We start from the raw sequence: 12734 nt of genomic DNA, 5'->3' as shown, positions 1-12734 counted from the left end.
CTGGGCTTTGGGTAGGATTCAGCCTCATCCTCTCAGAGTGGAAACCTTTAAGTCTCTGCCCCCTATGTCTTCAAGAAGAAGTGAAAGAGTGGGAGATCAAGGAATATTACAAACAGGAATGGTGTTACTTATTGGCAGAGTGTGTATGATTGTGGGAAGGCCACACCCTAAAGATCTCTTTAAAAAACCTCCTCACTGCTCACTGGGGACTGCTCACTTCTCCCTGGGAGAAGTAACCCCAAGAACTTCAATGCACATTAAGGTCTAAATGATCCTTATATCCGAGCTTTGTGATTTACTTACATTGTGATTTGGGTCAAGTTACTTCACTCTCTGGGCCTCAGTCTCCACATCCTTAAAATGGTTAAGGAGTGGAGCTCTGGGATAAGGAAAGGATTAGACTATCCTTTTCAGTCATAACATTCTCTGATTCAAGTGAGAAGTCTTGGCACAGTTGAAATAGCATTTTGATAGGTAGGCAGCAGGTGATGTGGTTGGGTTAGAATTCTGCTGGTGCCACTGAGTTGCTGTGTGAACTGAAGCAAGTCATTTCCCCATCCTACTTTGGGTACCAGTTTCCTTATCTGTAAAATGAGGAGGCTGAGATCAATCAATCAAGTCATTTATTAAATGCTTACTATGTGCCATACATGATAGGCAGTCCGAAAACCAGGAAGAACTGGGTTCAGATTCAAGCTATGACACATACTGGCTGTGTGACTCTGAAAGTAGCAGAAAAGTGCCTACCTGCTTTGGCAGAGGTAATTTCCTCATCTGGTAGTTCCCTATACTAAGGAAATTACAGGTCCTGTCCCCGTATCTAGTCTTACACCTCTTTGCATGGGTGATGCAAAGATAAAAATTAAACAGTGAAGGTTCCTTCCACTTCTAACAATTTATGGCTATGGTTCTAAGATTCTAAGCCCCACTTCTAGTGTTAAAATTGTGTGATTCTAGGTCAAGGTTTCCCTTTTGCCAGTGACTGACAGTGATCTGGGAAGGTAGGGAAGGAAGGAGGCAGGAGTGGGAGAGGACTGAGGAATAGACCCTGAGGCTCTGGGATTCTAAAGCCCTTAGAGCAGTGGCCCCTTCCCCAGGGTAATAACCTAGTTTCTGAAGAGTTAATAACCACACACACCACCCCCACACCACAGCACACCACCCTTCCTCGAGGAACAGAACACACTAGAGCTGGGAAAGAGCGGCTGCTAAAGGGTTAATGGGGCGCAGCTTCTCAGTTGATTACAACCCAGAGCCTCCACTCCCATTTCGGGGCCTGTTAGAGCGCATGGATGGTAGGGAAGGGGTTAAACGTTAAGCAGAGCCTGGCCGCCTTTGGGGCGAGGTCTGAAAAGAGGACTGAGGAGCACTCAAAGAAGCAGATTCCCGTCCAGAGCTTCTGTGGGTGCATTTAGCCTAAGCTCCTAGCATCCCTCTCTGTTGTTGGGTGTTTCGCTGTTCCTTACGCCTCTGCCTTTTGCTTTTTCTGTGTCCCTCTGTGTGTATCCCCGTCTCTTCTTCTGTGGATGTCTCTGTCTTTCTGTGTGTGTGTGTCTCAGTCACTTTTTCTGTCTTTCTCCCTTTGTCTTTGGGTGCCCATCTCCCTTTTCTGTCTCTGTCCTATCTCTGTCTTGCCCAGTGAGTCTCTGCCTCTCTGTGCGCCTCCTTCCATCTCTGTGCGGTTGTGTGTCTCTACCTCCGTGTCTCTTCGCCTGTCTCTGGGTGCGTGTGTGTATGTGTGAGTGTGTGTGTGTGTGTGTGTGTGTGTGTCCGTGTGTGCTTTTCTGTGCGGTGTATGCGCCTTGCCTCTTTTATGTGACTGTCTCATTAGTCACACCCTTGCCTCGAAATTGCCCCCACCCTCCCCCCAGGGCGAACTGAGCCTCCAATTCCCTTTAGAATTCTGTAACCTCACTCCACCTGGCCGCCTGGGAGCTTGGGCTAGGGGTAGCGGACAGGTCTCCCCGTCCCGGGCGGCCCAAGCCTTTCAACTTTTTGTCTGGGAGCCAATCAGCGCGGTCACCTGTTACTTGCTCTGGCCGGGCCCTCCTGGGCGCTCCCACTGAGTCATTCGGTAGCGCGGGGCTCTGGAGGGGAGGCGGGCGGGCGGGCGGGCTAAGCGAGCAAGTGAGCGCCTGCAGCCTCCTCCTCCCTCCCAGCCTCCCTCCCTGGCTTCCCCCGGCCGCAGAGCCGCGAGCGGGGCGGTGGCTGCTTCTCGGGATGCGGCCGCTGAGCCGCCGGGCTTCCCAAGCGCGCCGGGCACACCTGCTCGGGAGCCCAGCGCCCGGGCTGAGCCCGTGCCGCGCGCCGCGGGCTGAGCCCTAGCCTTCCTCCTCTTGAAGCTCTTGTTTGGTTTCTCCCTCCTAGGCCTCTGCCGCAGACATGGAGAAAATCAGGTAAGCTGCACAGCCTTCTTGTCATTCCAGATTTATTTGGCAAAATACGGTGTTCCTGGGCACCCGAGGTGGGCGAAGGGTAAGGACTGGGGAGAGGGAGGGGGCAGTGCATTTACCCAGGAGTGCGGGTCAATGCCCCGGGAATGTTGGAGGGGGAGGGAGAGACAGAGAACCTCCGGGGTCTCAGAAAACAATAGCCAATTTCCCTGGTGCTATTACTGAGTATGGCTTTTGCACACTCCATTGGGCGGGTCTACACAGCCCGTGGTTGCGGATGTGGAATCAAGCTCCCCTCCCCAGCTTCTGGCTCCCCAGGAGGTCGCTTTATGAGACCCGAAGGAGCCTATAGTTGCTTGAGGCCCTAGGATTTCCGGACATTCAAGAACTGGAGAGGGGTGGGAGTCGTTTCGGCCAGGCAAGGGCAGCGCGTCGCCGGAGCGGGATTACTGTCAGCCTAGGAGTTCTCACGAGCTCCAGCTCTCTCTGGTTTTATCAATCCTGTGATAGCTAGTTGGATCTGCCAGCCCAGGTTTTGCATAAAGCTAAGTTGTTGCTGTTTTGGTGGGCGTCTGAGTTTTTGTGCTCTGATGCCCAAATGTGAGTTCCCCTTCCATTCACTCGGTGTTCCTTCCAGAGCTGTTTCCTTTATCATTCTGCCGTTTCTGCCTCCTTGATTCCAGACAGTCAGCCCTCCATCACTCCCTTCTATCTCAGGAATGCACTATCTTCAACTCCCTCATTCAAATCTTTCTCTTCCATCAAGACCCAACTTAGGTGCGGTCTGCCCCTTGAAGCCTCCCCGATTCCTGCCACCCAATATCCCAGGTGACAGTGATTTTTTCCTCCTAAAGTTTTCTTGAATAACTTTGTATGCATCTGTCCTTTGCCCCTCACATTTCAGCGTACCTACATCTCCTCCACATACATCAGCAGATTGTAAGCTTGAGAGCAAGGATTGTGTCCTTTCCCACTTTTTGTATCCCCTGTGCTTTCCTCATGTAGATACTCAGTAACTGTTCTACTTAAATTGTTCTGGGGAACTTAATTCTGTAAAGCTAGTGAAGAAGTGTCTAAGAAAATATATAGTCTAGGGGTTGGGAGCTCATTCAGAGCCCTCCTGGTTAAGCCCAGCCGTTGAACGCATAGCTCTCAACTAACTATAATATATACTTTGCTTATTTTCTAGTCCTAGGATCACGCTGATTTAAATATTCATGGTTCCCCTCTCCATCTTCCCCATACCCACCCTCTCTTTCAGAGAGGAGCCTCCTAGAGTAAGTGTTTGGAGGTTGTAAGGAAATTCCAACAATGAGCAGGGGCTGTTTGGGTCCCAGGGTGGTCTCCCTCCCTTGAGCAGGATCAAGAATATATATTCATTCAACATATATTTATTAAAGTTTGCTTCATACCTGGCTCTGTGCTCTGTTCAAGGGATACTAAAATAGTTGAAACACAGGCCTTAGAATCTTAGAGCCATAGAATGTCCACTTACAAGACTACAGAAAACTGGAACTGGAAGGAGCCTTGGAGACCTGGTGCAAGTTTCTTCTTTTATGGAGGAGTGAACACATTCAGAAAGGTTGCCCAAGGTCACATGCCCTGCAAATACCATACTTTGTACTTGAACCCACGTTGCCCAACTCTCAACTGCTCTGGAGAAGCATATCTACGACATGTATACAGATAACTATGACAGAAGGGAGAATAAGACACAAGAGATATCCAGGCAAAGGGCTATGGGCAATTTGAGAAGAAAGACATACCTTTCAACTTGCTGTTCTGAGAAGGCTTCATGGAAGAGGTAATCTTAGGATCATACTAGTCCCCAATCTGAGACAAATTCCCATGAAAGCATTGGGGTTGAGAGAAAGGGCATTCCTCAAATTTTACATGGTCCCAGAGTATTTCTGGGACAAAATTCCTTTATGTAGCTATCATCTGGTCTAACTTCCTCATTTTGTAGGTAAGGAAACTGAGATGAAGGATTTATTAAGCACTTAATATGTGCCAGACATTGTGACAGAGGATGTTTTCAGAATGAAGCTCTCTCAACCATCAGTTGTTAAAAATTCCATTGTGCCAGCAGGAGTGGGGATACGCCTTCTTGCTCTCAGAAATGTCCTTACTATGCAGGACTTCTTCCTATGGATTTTCCCCCCACCCCCAGATGCTTCTAAAGTCACGAGGAGGTTATCAGAGACAGCACAATGCAGCAGCAAGAAAACTGGACTTGAAATTAGAAGGACTTGGTTGAAGTCTTGGTTTTCACTCTTATTAGGGGCCGCTAGGTCTCTCCGCGGATAGAGCATGCAACCTGGAGTCAGGAAGACCTGAGTTCAAATTTGACCTCAGACACTTATTAGCTGTATGACCTTGGACAGTCACTTAATCTCTGTTTGCCTCAGTTTCTTCGATTGTAAAATGGGAATAATAATAGCACCTACCCCCCAGAGTTGTTGTGAAGATCAAATGAGATAACAATTGTAAGGCACTTAGCACAGTGCCTGGCCCATAGTAAGTGCTATATTTAAATGTTAGCTATTATTACTATATCTCTATGAACTTAAGCAATCACTTCAACTTTCTGGGGTTTTGTTTCCTCATGTATAAGATGGAGATAATAATCCTTGTACTTAAAGGGCTCTGAGGAAAGCAACTTGTAAACCTCAAAATGTTTCTGAGTTATACTTTATTATAAAGGGAATTATTCATTGAATCAAGGCTAAAGGGCTGGGAGACATGGCCTTTGTAGAATTTCCCATGGGGCAAGGGTGACAGGAAGGAGCAGAGCTGCTGAAAGAGACGGTACATAGAGACCTGGCTGAAGGAATCCTGGATTTTCTGCCTTAACTTTGTTCTGCCTGTGACCAGAGATATCCCAGACAGCCTAGAGACTCCAGAAGATCAGCTCAGAGATCCAGCAGAGGCATTTTTTGCCTCTTTCATTCCTCCTTGAGGAGTGGACTCAACCAATAAGCAGTTAAGCATAAAGGGTACTTGAGGCTATAAGACCTTGAAAGGCATTGAAGGAAAGCACACAAATTTATTTAGAAACCTTGGCCCAGAGAGGAACCCCACACACATATTCTTGGTTCCCTCTCTCCCAGGGAGTCTAAACTGTCTTTGGGGAACTGGAGGAGATTAAAACAGGGCTTAGGGAGCAGGGGCTCAGGCCCCATGATGAGGCTGTGAGGGCAAGTTGTGATCAGACTTGTCTTGAACCAGGGATGTGTAATCTAATCAAAGGAATAAAGGAATTTAGTGTCCTTAGCTTAGATCTAGAAGAAACCTTATAGTTTATCTCATCCAACCTACTCATTTTACAGATGTGGAAACTGAGACCCAAATACTTTTCCAAGGTCACAAAATCGTAGAGCAGAGCTGAGAGTCAAACCTAGTTCCTCTGACTCAAAATCCAGGACTCTTTTCACTATAGGAAGGCAGAGAATAAGCACATGCACACACACGCACATATGTATATCGTGCCTACTATGTGGTAGTCACTATGCTAAGTGCTTTTTACAAATATTATCTCATTCATTTGATCCTCATGACAACCCTGGGAGGTAGGTGCTATTATTATATCCATTTTACAATTGAGGAAACTGAGAAAGACAGAGGTTAAGTGACTTGCCCAGGGTCACATAGCAAGCCCAGATCTGAGGCCAGATTTGAACCCAGGTCTTCCCGACTCTAGGCCCAGCCCTCCATCTACTGTACTACCAGCTACCTCTACCAATGTTACCAGCTACCACTACAGCATTGGGCCAAGGCCAGACAGGTAGCAAAGGTCAGAACCAGGATTCAAACCCAGGTCCTCTGATTCAAAAGCCAGTTCTCTTTCCACTCTGCTAAGTTGTCTCACTTCCAATGCTCTGAGTATGGTAGCGTAAGCAAGAGAAACCTTGATATTCATGGTTCATAGGCAAATACTTCCAGAAATTTAAGTGACCACTAACCCTTTTGCATCCCACAAAGCCAACTAGACACATCATAGGTGGGTGGCTACATGACGGTTGAATTGTTTTGATCCTCCACCTCTTCCCTTGCAGAATTTATCTTCTGCTCTGAAGCTCTCTTGCCCTCTATGTCTGCTTAAATAACTCTTACAACTCTCAAATATTTGTAGATAGCCCTGTATCTATTTGCTTATTTCTTAGCCAGGCTGTGAGCTGTGTCAGTGCCATTAATCCTCCCCAAATCAATCCTTTCATTCCTTTTAATCTGCCCCCTCCCTCCCAACCCCCCCATTACCCCTTTGCCAGTTTTCTACTGAATTCTCTAAGATGCAGCAGCAGACTCCTGCTACTTATTCCAAACCACAGGCTCTTATCTAGTGCCTGGTTCACCTGCTAGTACAAAAACACATTCATAAACTAACAGTGAGAGGCAGCATGGTGTAGTTTGTGGATAGGGCAGTGAGTTCAGAAAGACCCGAGTTCTATTCCTGGCTCACACACTTGCTAGCTGGGTGGCCCAGAGCAAGTCTCTTAACCTCCCTGTTCCTTCCAGTAATAGGTCCCAGCCCAAGCCTCACTTGCTCATTGTTTGGGTTTTGATGGCTCACAGTGAGTGTAAATAACAATTATTTCTGTTCTGGCCAGAAATTCTGAGGGTCTTCTCTTCTCAGATTGATTCTGTTGTGAAGGCAAACTAGGTTATCTTTTGCCTCAATTCTTACCCAGCCTTTGATTACTGAATGGGCTTTGCCTCAGACAAAGTGAGACCTGGGAAAGACCTTAGCTTAAAAAGACCAAGGTCTCCCACTACATCCTGCATCATTGCCAGTCTTCCTGACCTATGTCTTGCCATTGGACTCTGAATGACTTTGGAGGAGTGAGGCTGATGACTTTGCACAGCCCTGCCTCACTTAAATCCAGTTCACTTGCAAGTTAAAACATCACCCTCCTGATGTCATCGGTCCTCTTCGAGAATGAAGGAGAAGGATGAACATCTTTCATGATGGTGTTGAGTGGTTATACTACCTTGTACTCTAAGGTTGCCTTCAACTCTCAATCTATGATCCTATAAAAATGTTAGAACTGGAGGAAACTCTGAGTACATTGAATTATGGAGCTGAAAAGGACCTTAGGGATAAATTAGTTCAAAACCCTTCATTGCTCCAGCAAACACACTGAGGACCCTGAAGGGGCAAATGACTTGTTAAAAGCCATAAATGTAGCTACTGGAAAAGCCTGAACCTGAGTCTTCTGGCTCCTGATTAGTAGCTTTTTCCATATTACTTTCCTCCTATAAACTCTTTGGCTTCCAAAGTACTCTGTTAACTGCCTTCTATGTCCTAGGAAGGGAAAAGAACATGGTGTGTGTGACCTGGAGTCAGAAAGACCTGGGTGTAAATTCTGCTTTTGAAGTGTACTTACCCACTTTACCATGGGTAGGTCATTCACCCTCCTGAAGCCTTAGTATCTGATGGAAATAAGAAGTACCGACTTCACAAAGTTGCAGCGAGGCACAAAGAAAAGAAAAAATGTAAACAAAATGCTTTGTAAACTTTAAAGCATCATATGGAAATGTTATTATCATGGGATCATAGAATTAAAATTAGAAAGTAACTTTGAGGTCATTGAGTCCAACCCCCTGCATTTTAGAGATAAGGAAGCTGAGAGGTTTTCAGTGACTTGTCCAGGGTCACACAGCAATTAAGGATCTGAGGTGGTCTTTGAATCTTGATCTTTCTGAATCCCTGCATACTCTCCATTATGTGCCACCCTGCTCCTATCATCTACCCAGCCTTATTCTGCAACACTCCCAGTATTCACCTTCCCATTTCTACAGCCTGGTTTCTTCATTGTGTTCTACCCCTGATGATGCTCAGGCAGCTAAGTGGATAAAGGGCTGGACCCAGAGTCAGGTCTCAGACCCTTACTAGCTATGGGACCTTAGACAAGTGTTACTTACTCTCACTTTCCATCAGCTTTCTTATCCATAAAATGGGAATGATAATAGCACCTACCTCACAGGTGAGATGTTTTGTAAACCTTAAAGCACTATATAAATGTGATCTATTATTTCCCTGCCTAGAATTCACCTCCTCCCTACTCCCGCAGTTGTTCCCTTCTCCTTTTCCCAAGGTCTTTCCATATCCTATCCTATCCTATCCTATTCAGGCCCCAGCTTTGCTGACCATACCAACCCACTTTATCCACTCCCTTCTCTTAACTCAGCTTGTTCTTAAAATCAATAAAATATACTTAAATACTTTAATTGTTCTCTGATTTTTTTCACGTGCATTGTTCTTGTCTCTCTCCTCACTTCCCAAGCTAATTGGGAGTGAGAACTGGACTTTGAAACTTCTTTATCTCCTCAAGAGCTAAGAGGGCTGGGTATGTAGTATAGAATCATGGAGTCATAAAGAATCATTGTGCACTGGAATTGGAATCAGTAGATTTGTGTTAGAGTCCCAGTTTTGCCATTTACTTACATGAGTCAGAGTAGTTAGGTGGCACAATGGAAAGGGCACCAGGCCTGGGGTCAGGAAGACCTGAGTTCAAATCCAGCCTCAGACATTTACTAGCTAGGTGACTCTGGGCCACTTAACCTCTGTATGTCTCAGTTTCCTCAACTGTGAAATTGAAACAATAATAGCCCCTGCCTTAAAGAATGTTGTGAGGATCAAATGAGATTATAATTGTAAAGTGCTTAGCATAGTGCCCGGCACAGAGTAAGTGCTATAAAAATGTTATTATTAATTATCATCATCATCATCATCATCATCATCATCATCATCATCCTCACCTGTAAAATGAGGGGATTAGACTTGATAACATTTAAAGTCCCTTTGAGTTAGAAAAAAAACTTGAGAGAACTTTGTGCACTCCCTGCCTTACGGAAGATAATAAATCTATTGCTGGAAGGGATCTCAGTGACTTCAAGTTCAACCCCTTCAGTCAGTCAACAAGTATTTATTAAGTACCTACTATGTGCTAGGCACTGTGCTGAGTGCTAGAGATACAAAGAAAGGCAAAAGACAGTCCCTGCTTTCAATAAATTCAATTTAATGGGGGAGGGGTGGAAGAGACAACATGCAAATAACTATGTACAAACAAAATATACACAGCATAAATTGGAGATAATCAACAGAAAGAAGGCAGAAGCATTAAGAGGATCAGAAAAGGATTCTTGTAGAAGATGGGACTTTAGCTGGGACTTGAAGGAAGCCAGGAAGGAGAGAGAGCATTCCAGGCATAGAGGGACAGCGAGTGAAAATGCCCAGAATCTAGAAATGGCCCTTCTTGTGTGAGGAGCAATGAAGAGGCCAGTATCACTGGATTTCAGCCTATGTGGAGAAACCTAAGTAAGGTGTAATAAGACTGAAAAGATGGGAAGAGGGAAGGGGGGAGTTTTGCACTACTAGAAAATGAGACCTAAAGAAGATTAGAGGGGAGCTAGTCAGGAGGACCTGAGTTCAAATCTGGGCTCAGCCACATGATACTCACTAGCTGTGTGACCCTTGACAAGTCACTTAACCCCAATTGCCCCACCAAAAAAAAGAAAAGAAGATTAGAAAGATGCAATCTGACACAGAATTTGAACCTCTGCCCTCTGTGTCCTGAGCCAATGCTTATGTGCTGCCTCCATGTTAGCTTTTCTCCCCAGTTTACTGATGAGGCCACTAAGGTCCAGAGAAAACAGGTCACTTGTTCAAGATCACATGGAAGGAAACATTTTTTATAATTTGATTGATTATATTTTTGTTATTGTTCAGTTGTTTCAGTCATGTCCAACTCTTTATGATTCCATTTTGGTGGGTTTCTTGGCAGAGATACTAGAGTGGTTCGCTGTTTCCTCATTTTACAGATGAAGCAAACAGGGTTATATGACTTTCCCAGGGTCACACAGCTAGTAAATGTCTCAGGCTGAATTTGAACTCATGAAGATGAGTCTTATTGATTCTAAGCCCAGTACTCTATCCACTGTGCCACCTAGACGCCCCTAGATTGATTGTGTATTTAATACCTAATTTGTCAAATGGTTTTCAAAAGATACCAGTGTAAGTAAATCCTTCTCAAAGGGAAATGTGCTGCTGCTTTGGGTCTGACAGTATATGTGGGGTCTCTTAAATCAATCCAGAGCTGATCACTTCTTGTCCTTTAGAGTCAATGAAAGGCACATCTTGAAGATGAGTTCACTCCTCCAGCCTAACTTACGTTCTTCATTGTCTGACTTACTTCCTCTTTTGAAACTTCTCCCCATCCCACCCTTCACACCCTGCCTTTTCATGATTCTTTTGAAGAGCTGTGCTTTTAACTCCTTGAAGCATTAGGTCCATCTGGGTTTTCACTGGCCTTAGATATGAGAGCTTCCTACATGGCCTTAATTAAACCTGTATATTCTCATTGGCTTCTCTCTTGGTTCTTCTCCTATTTTATATTGATTTTTTTTCTCCTTGAGGACAGATGCCCAGTTCTGCTGAGCAGGCCTTAGCTGACTCTTTCAGAAGGCACTCTAATTTTCAGCTATCTTTCAAGCAAGGCAGCCTGCTTCTTTCATGGGAATTCTTTCCTCTCAGGTATTGTCCTTAACCTGGGACCTGGGGCTCCTCTAAAACTGAGTTGGGCTATCCCAAGGGCTCTGTTTCTCTTCAGTTCAATGAACATCAATTTAGTCTTCACTGTGTGCAAGGCTGCCAATGACACCTACCTTTTGCTGTATCCCTTTCTTTCTGGGTGACCCTGACAAGTTCCCTCTGCTCTTTGATTCTTGGTTTTCCCATTATAAAACAGGAGCTAATATTTGCACTACCTATTTCTCAGGACCATTGTGAACAAAGTGCTCTGTAAACCTCAAAGTGTTAGAGACATGCTAATTACCATTAGTTGGTCATTATCATGGAATGGTAATCACTCTGGGTTCTACACCATTGGGGCATAAACTCTGGCTAGCTCTCCTTAGCTGGAGAATCTTCAGGCCTGGCAACGGATTGTATGACTCTTTCTAATGCATTTGTCTTCTCATGTCATTATTGTGTATTATAGTTACCTAGGTTTTATGTTTTAATCTCCTCCTAGATTAAGGACAAGGGCATTTCTTATCTCAATTTCATATCATCTCCAGTGCTTAGAATAGTGTTCTGCACATGAAAGGAGCTTAGTAAGTATTTGAATGAATGAATAAATAAATAAATTTAACTAAGTGTAGAGAGGCTCATCATTGCTTTGGCCACTGGTAGATGAATGTTTTTGTGGCCACAGGAACTTAAGAAAAGTCTTCAAAGGGCTAGAATAATCTATTTATTTATTTTTAATGTTCATATTTAAAATTTTTGAGTTCCAAATTCTCTCCTTCTTCTAGCCTCTTCTCCATTCATTGAGAAGGAAGCAATATGATACCCATTATACATGTGAGGCCATGCAAAACATAGAGGATCAGTAATCAGCATCAGTGGAGGGAGCTCCTACAGCAACAAAATCACAGACCTCTTGAAGGATGTACTGTGCTAGGTGCCAATGGAGACAGAGTCCAGCAGAAAGTATAGCACTAAACCAAGTAACTGGTGTAAAACACAGCATAAGTAAATAATAAGACAGGTGCAAGAAGGTGAGGACCAGGAAGGTAAGGTGATTCCCAACTGGAAATATCAAAGAAGACTTTCAAAAGGACATGGTTTTTGAGCCTGACTTTGAAGGATAGTTGAGATTTCTGTACATTGAGATAAGCAAGGAGAGCATCAAAGTTTTAGGGAATGATATAGGTAAAGGAATTCAAATCCTACTTCAGATACCATTTAGCTGTATGACTGTGGGCTAGTCACTTAGCCTCTGTTTGCCTTGGTTTCCACATCTCTAATTTAAAAATAATAGCACCTACCTCCCAAGGTTGCTAGAATAAAATGAGATTGTATTTGTAAAGCATTTTGCAAACCTTGAAGTGCTATATAATATTTCCTATTCTTTCAAAGGACCCTTCTGTCTCTAGGTCTTGTAATTCTAAATTTTGGTAGAGGGCCTTGACTGAAAAGCCAGAGAATTTGGACTTGATTCAGTAGGCAATGGGTAATAGCCCTTTTTACAAAGCAATCTTTCACCAGGAGTCCCTAGAACATTGCTGGCCCTGCTACACTGTGGCTTAGGCTGACATAGAGCTTTCTCCATAATCATTTGCATGCTAAAGCTACTCTGTTTCACCATTATTGACTGAGAGATGTGGAAGACTTAAGAGAAGGATAAGGCAGGACTTGGTACTCCAGGAGCTCATAAGTCAGTTTGGGAGGTGACATACACACACGTGTGAAAGAATTAAAGGGCAATATAAGACATGAATCAAACAACCAGTACTTAACGGCCCTGCCCTGGCACCTGCGGGGAAAACCAGAAATAA

General features: G+C 44.5%; 1 protein-coding gene across 2 annotated transcripts in view; it reads left to right on the top strand.

Annotated features, from left to right (window-relative positions):
• Positions 1–2330: 2330 nt before the first annotated feature.
• BEGAIN (brain enriched guanylate kinase associated) overlaps positions 2331–12734 on the top strand; it is a 182460-nt gene continuing 172056 nt past the window's right edge. For both annotated transcript variants that reach the window (XM_027849271.1, XM_027849270.1), the window contains exon 1: positions 2331–2396. In XM_027849271.1, coding sequence (XP_027705072.1) covers positions 2383–2396 — 14 coding nt within the window. In that variant the 5' untranslated portion in view covers positions 2331–2382. The remainder of the gene's footprint in view (positions 2397–12734) is intronic.

Source organism: Vombatus ursinus, unplaced genomic scaffold (genome assembly GCF_900497805.2).
Source record: "Vombatus ursinus unplaced genomic scaffold, bare-nosed wombat genome assembly UNPS02007284.1, whole genome shotgun sequence".
Taxonomy (NCBI): Eukaryota; Metazoa; Chordata; class Mammalia; order Diprotodontia; family Vombatidae; genus Vombatus; species Vombatus ursinus.
This window is presented reverse-complemented; position numbering and strand designations above follow the sequence as displayed.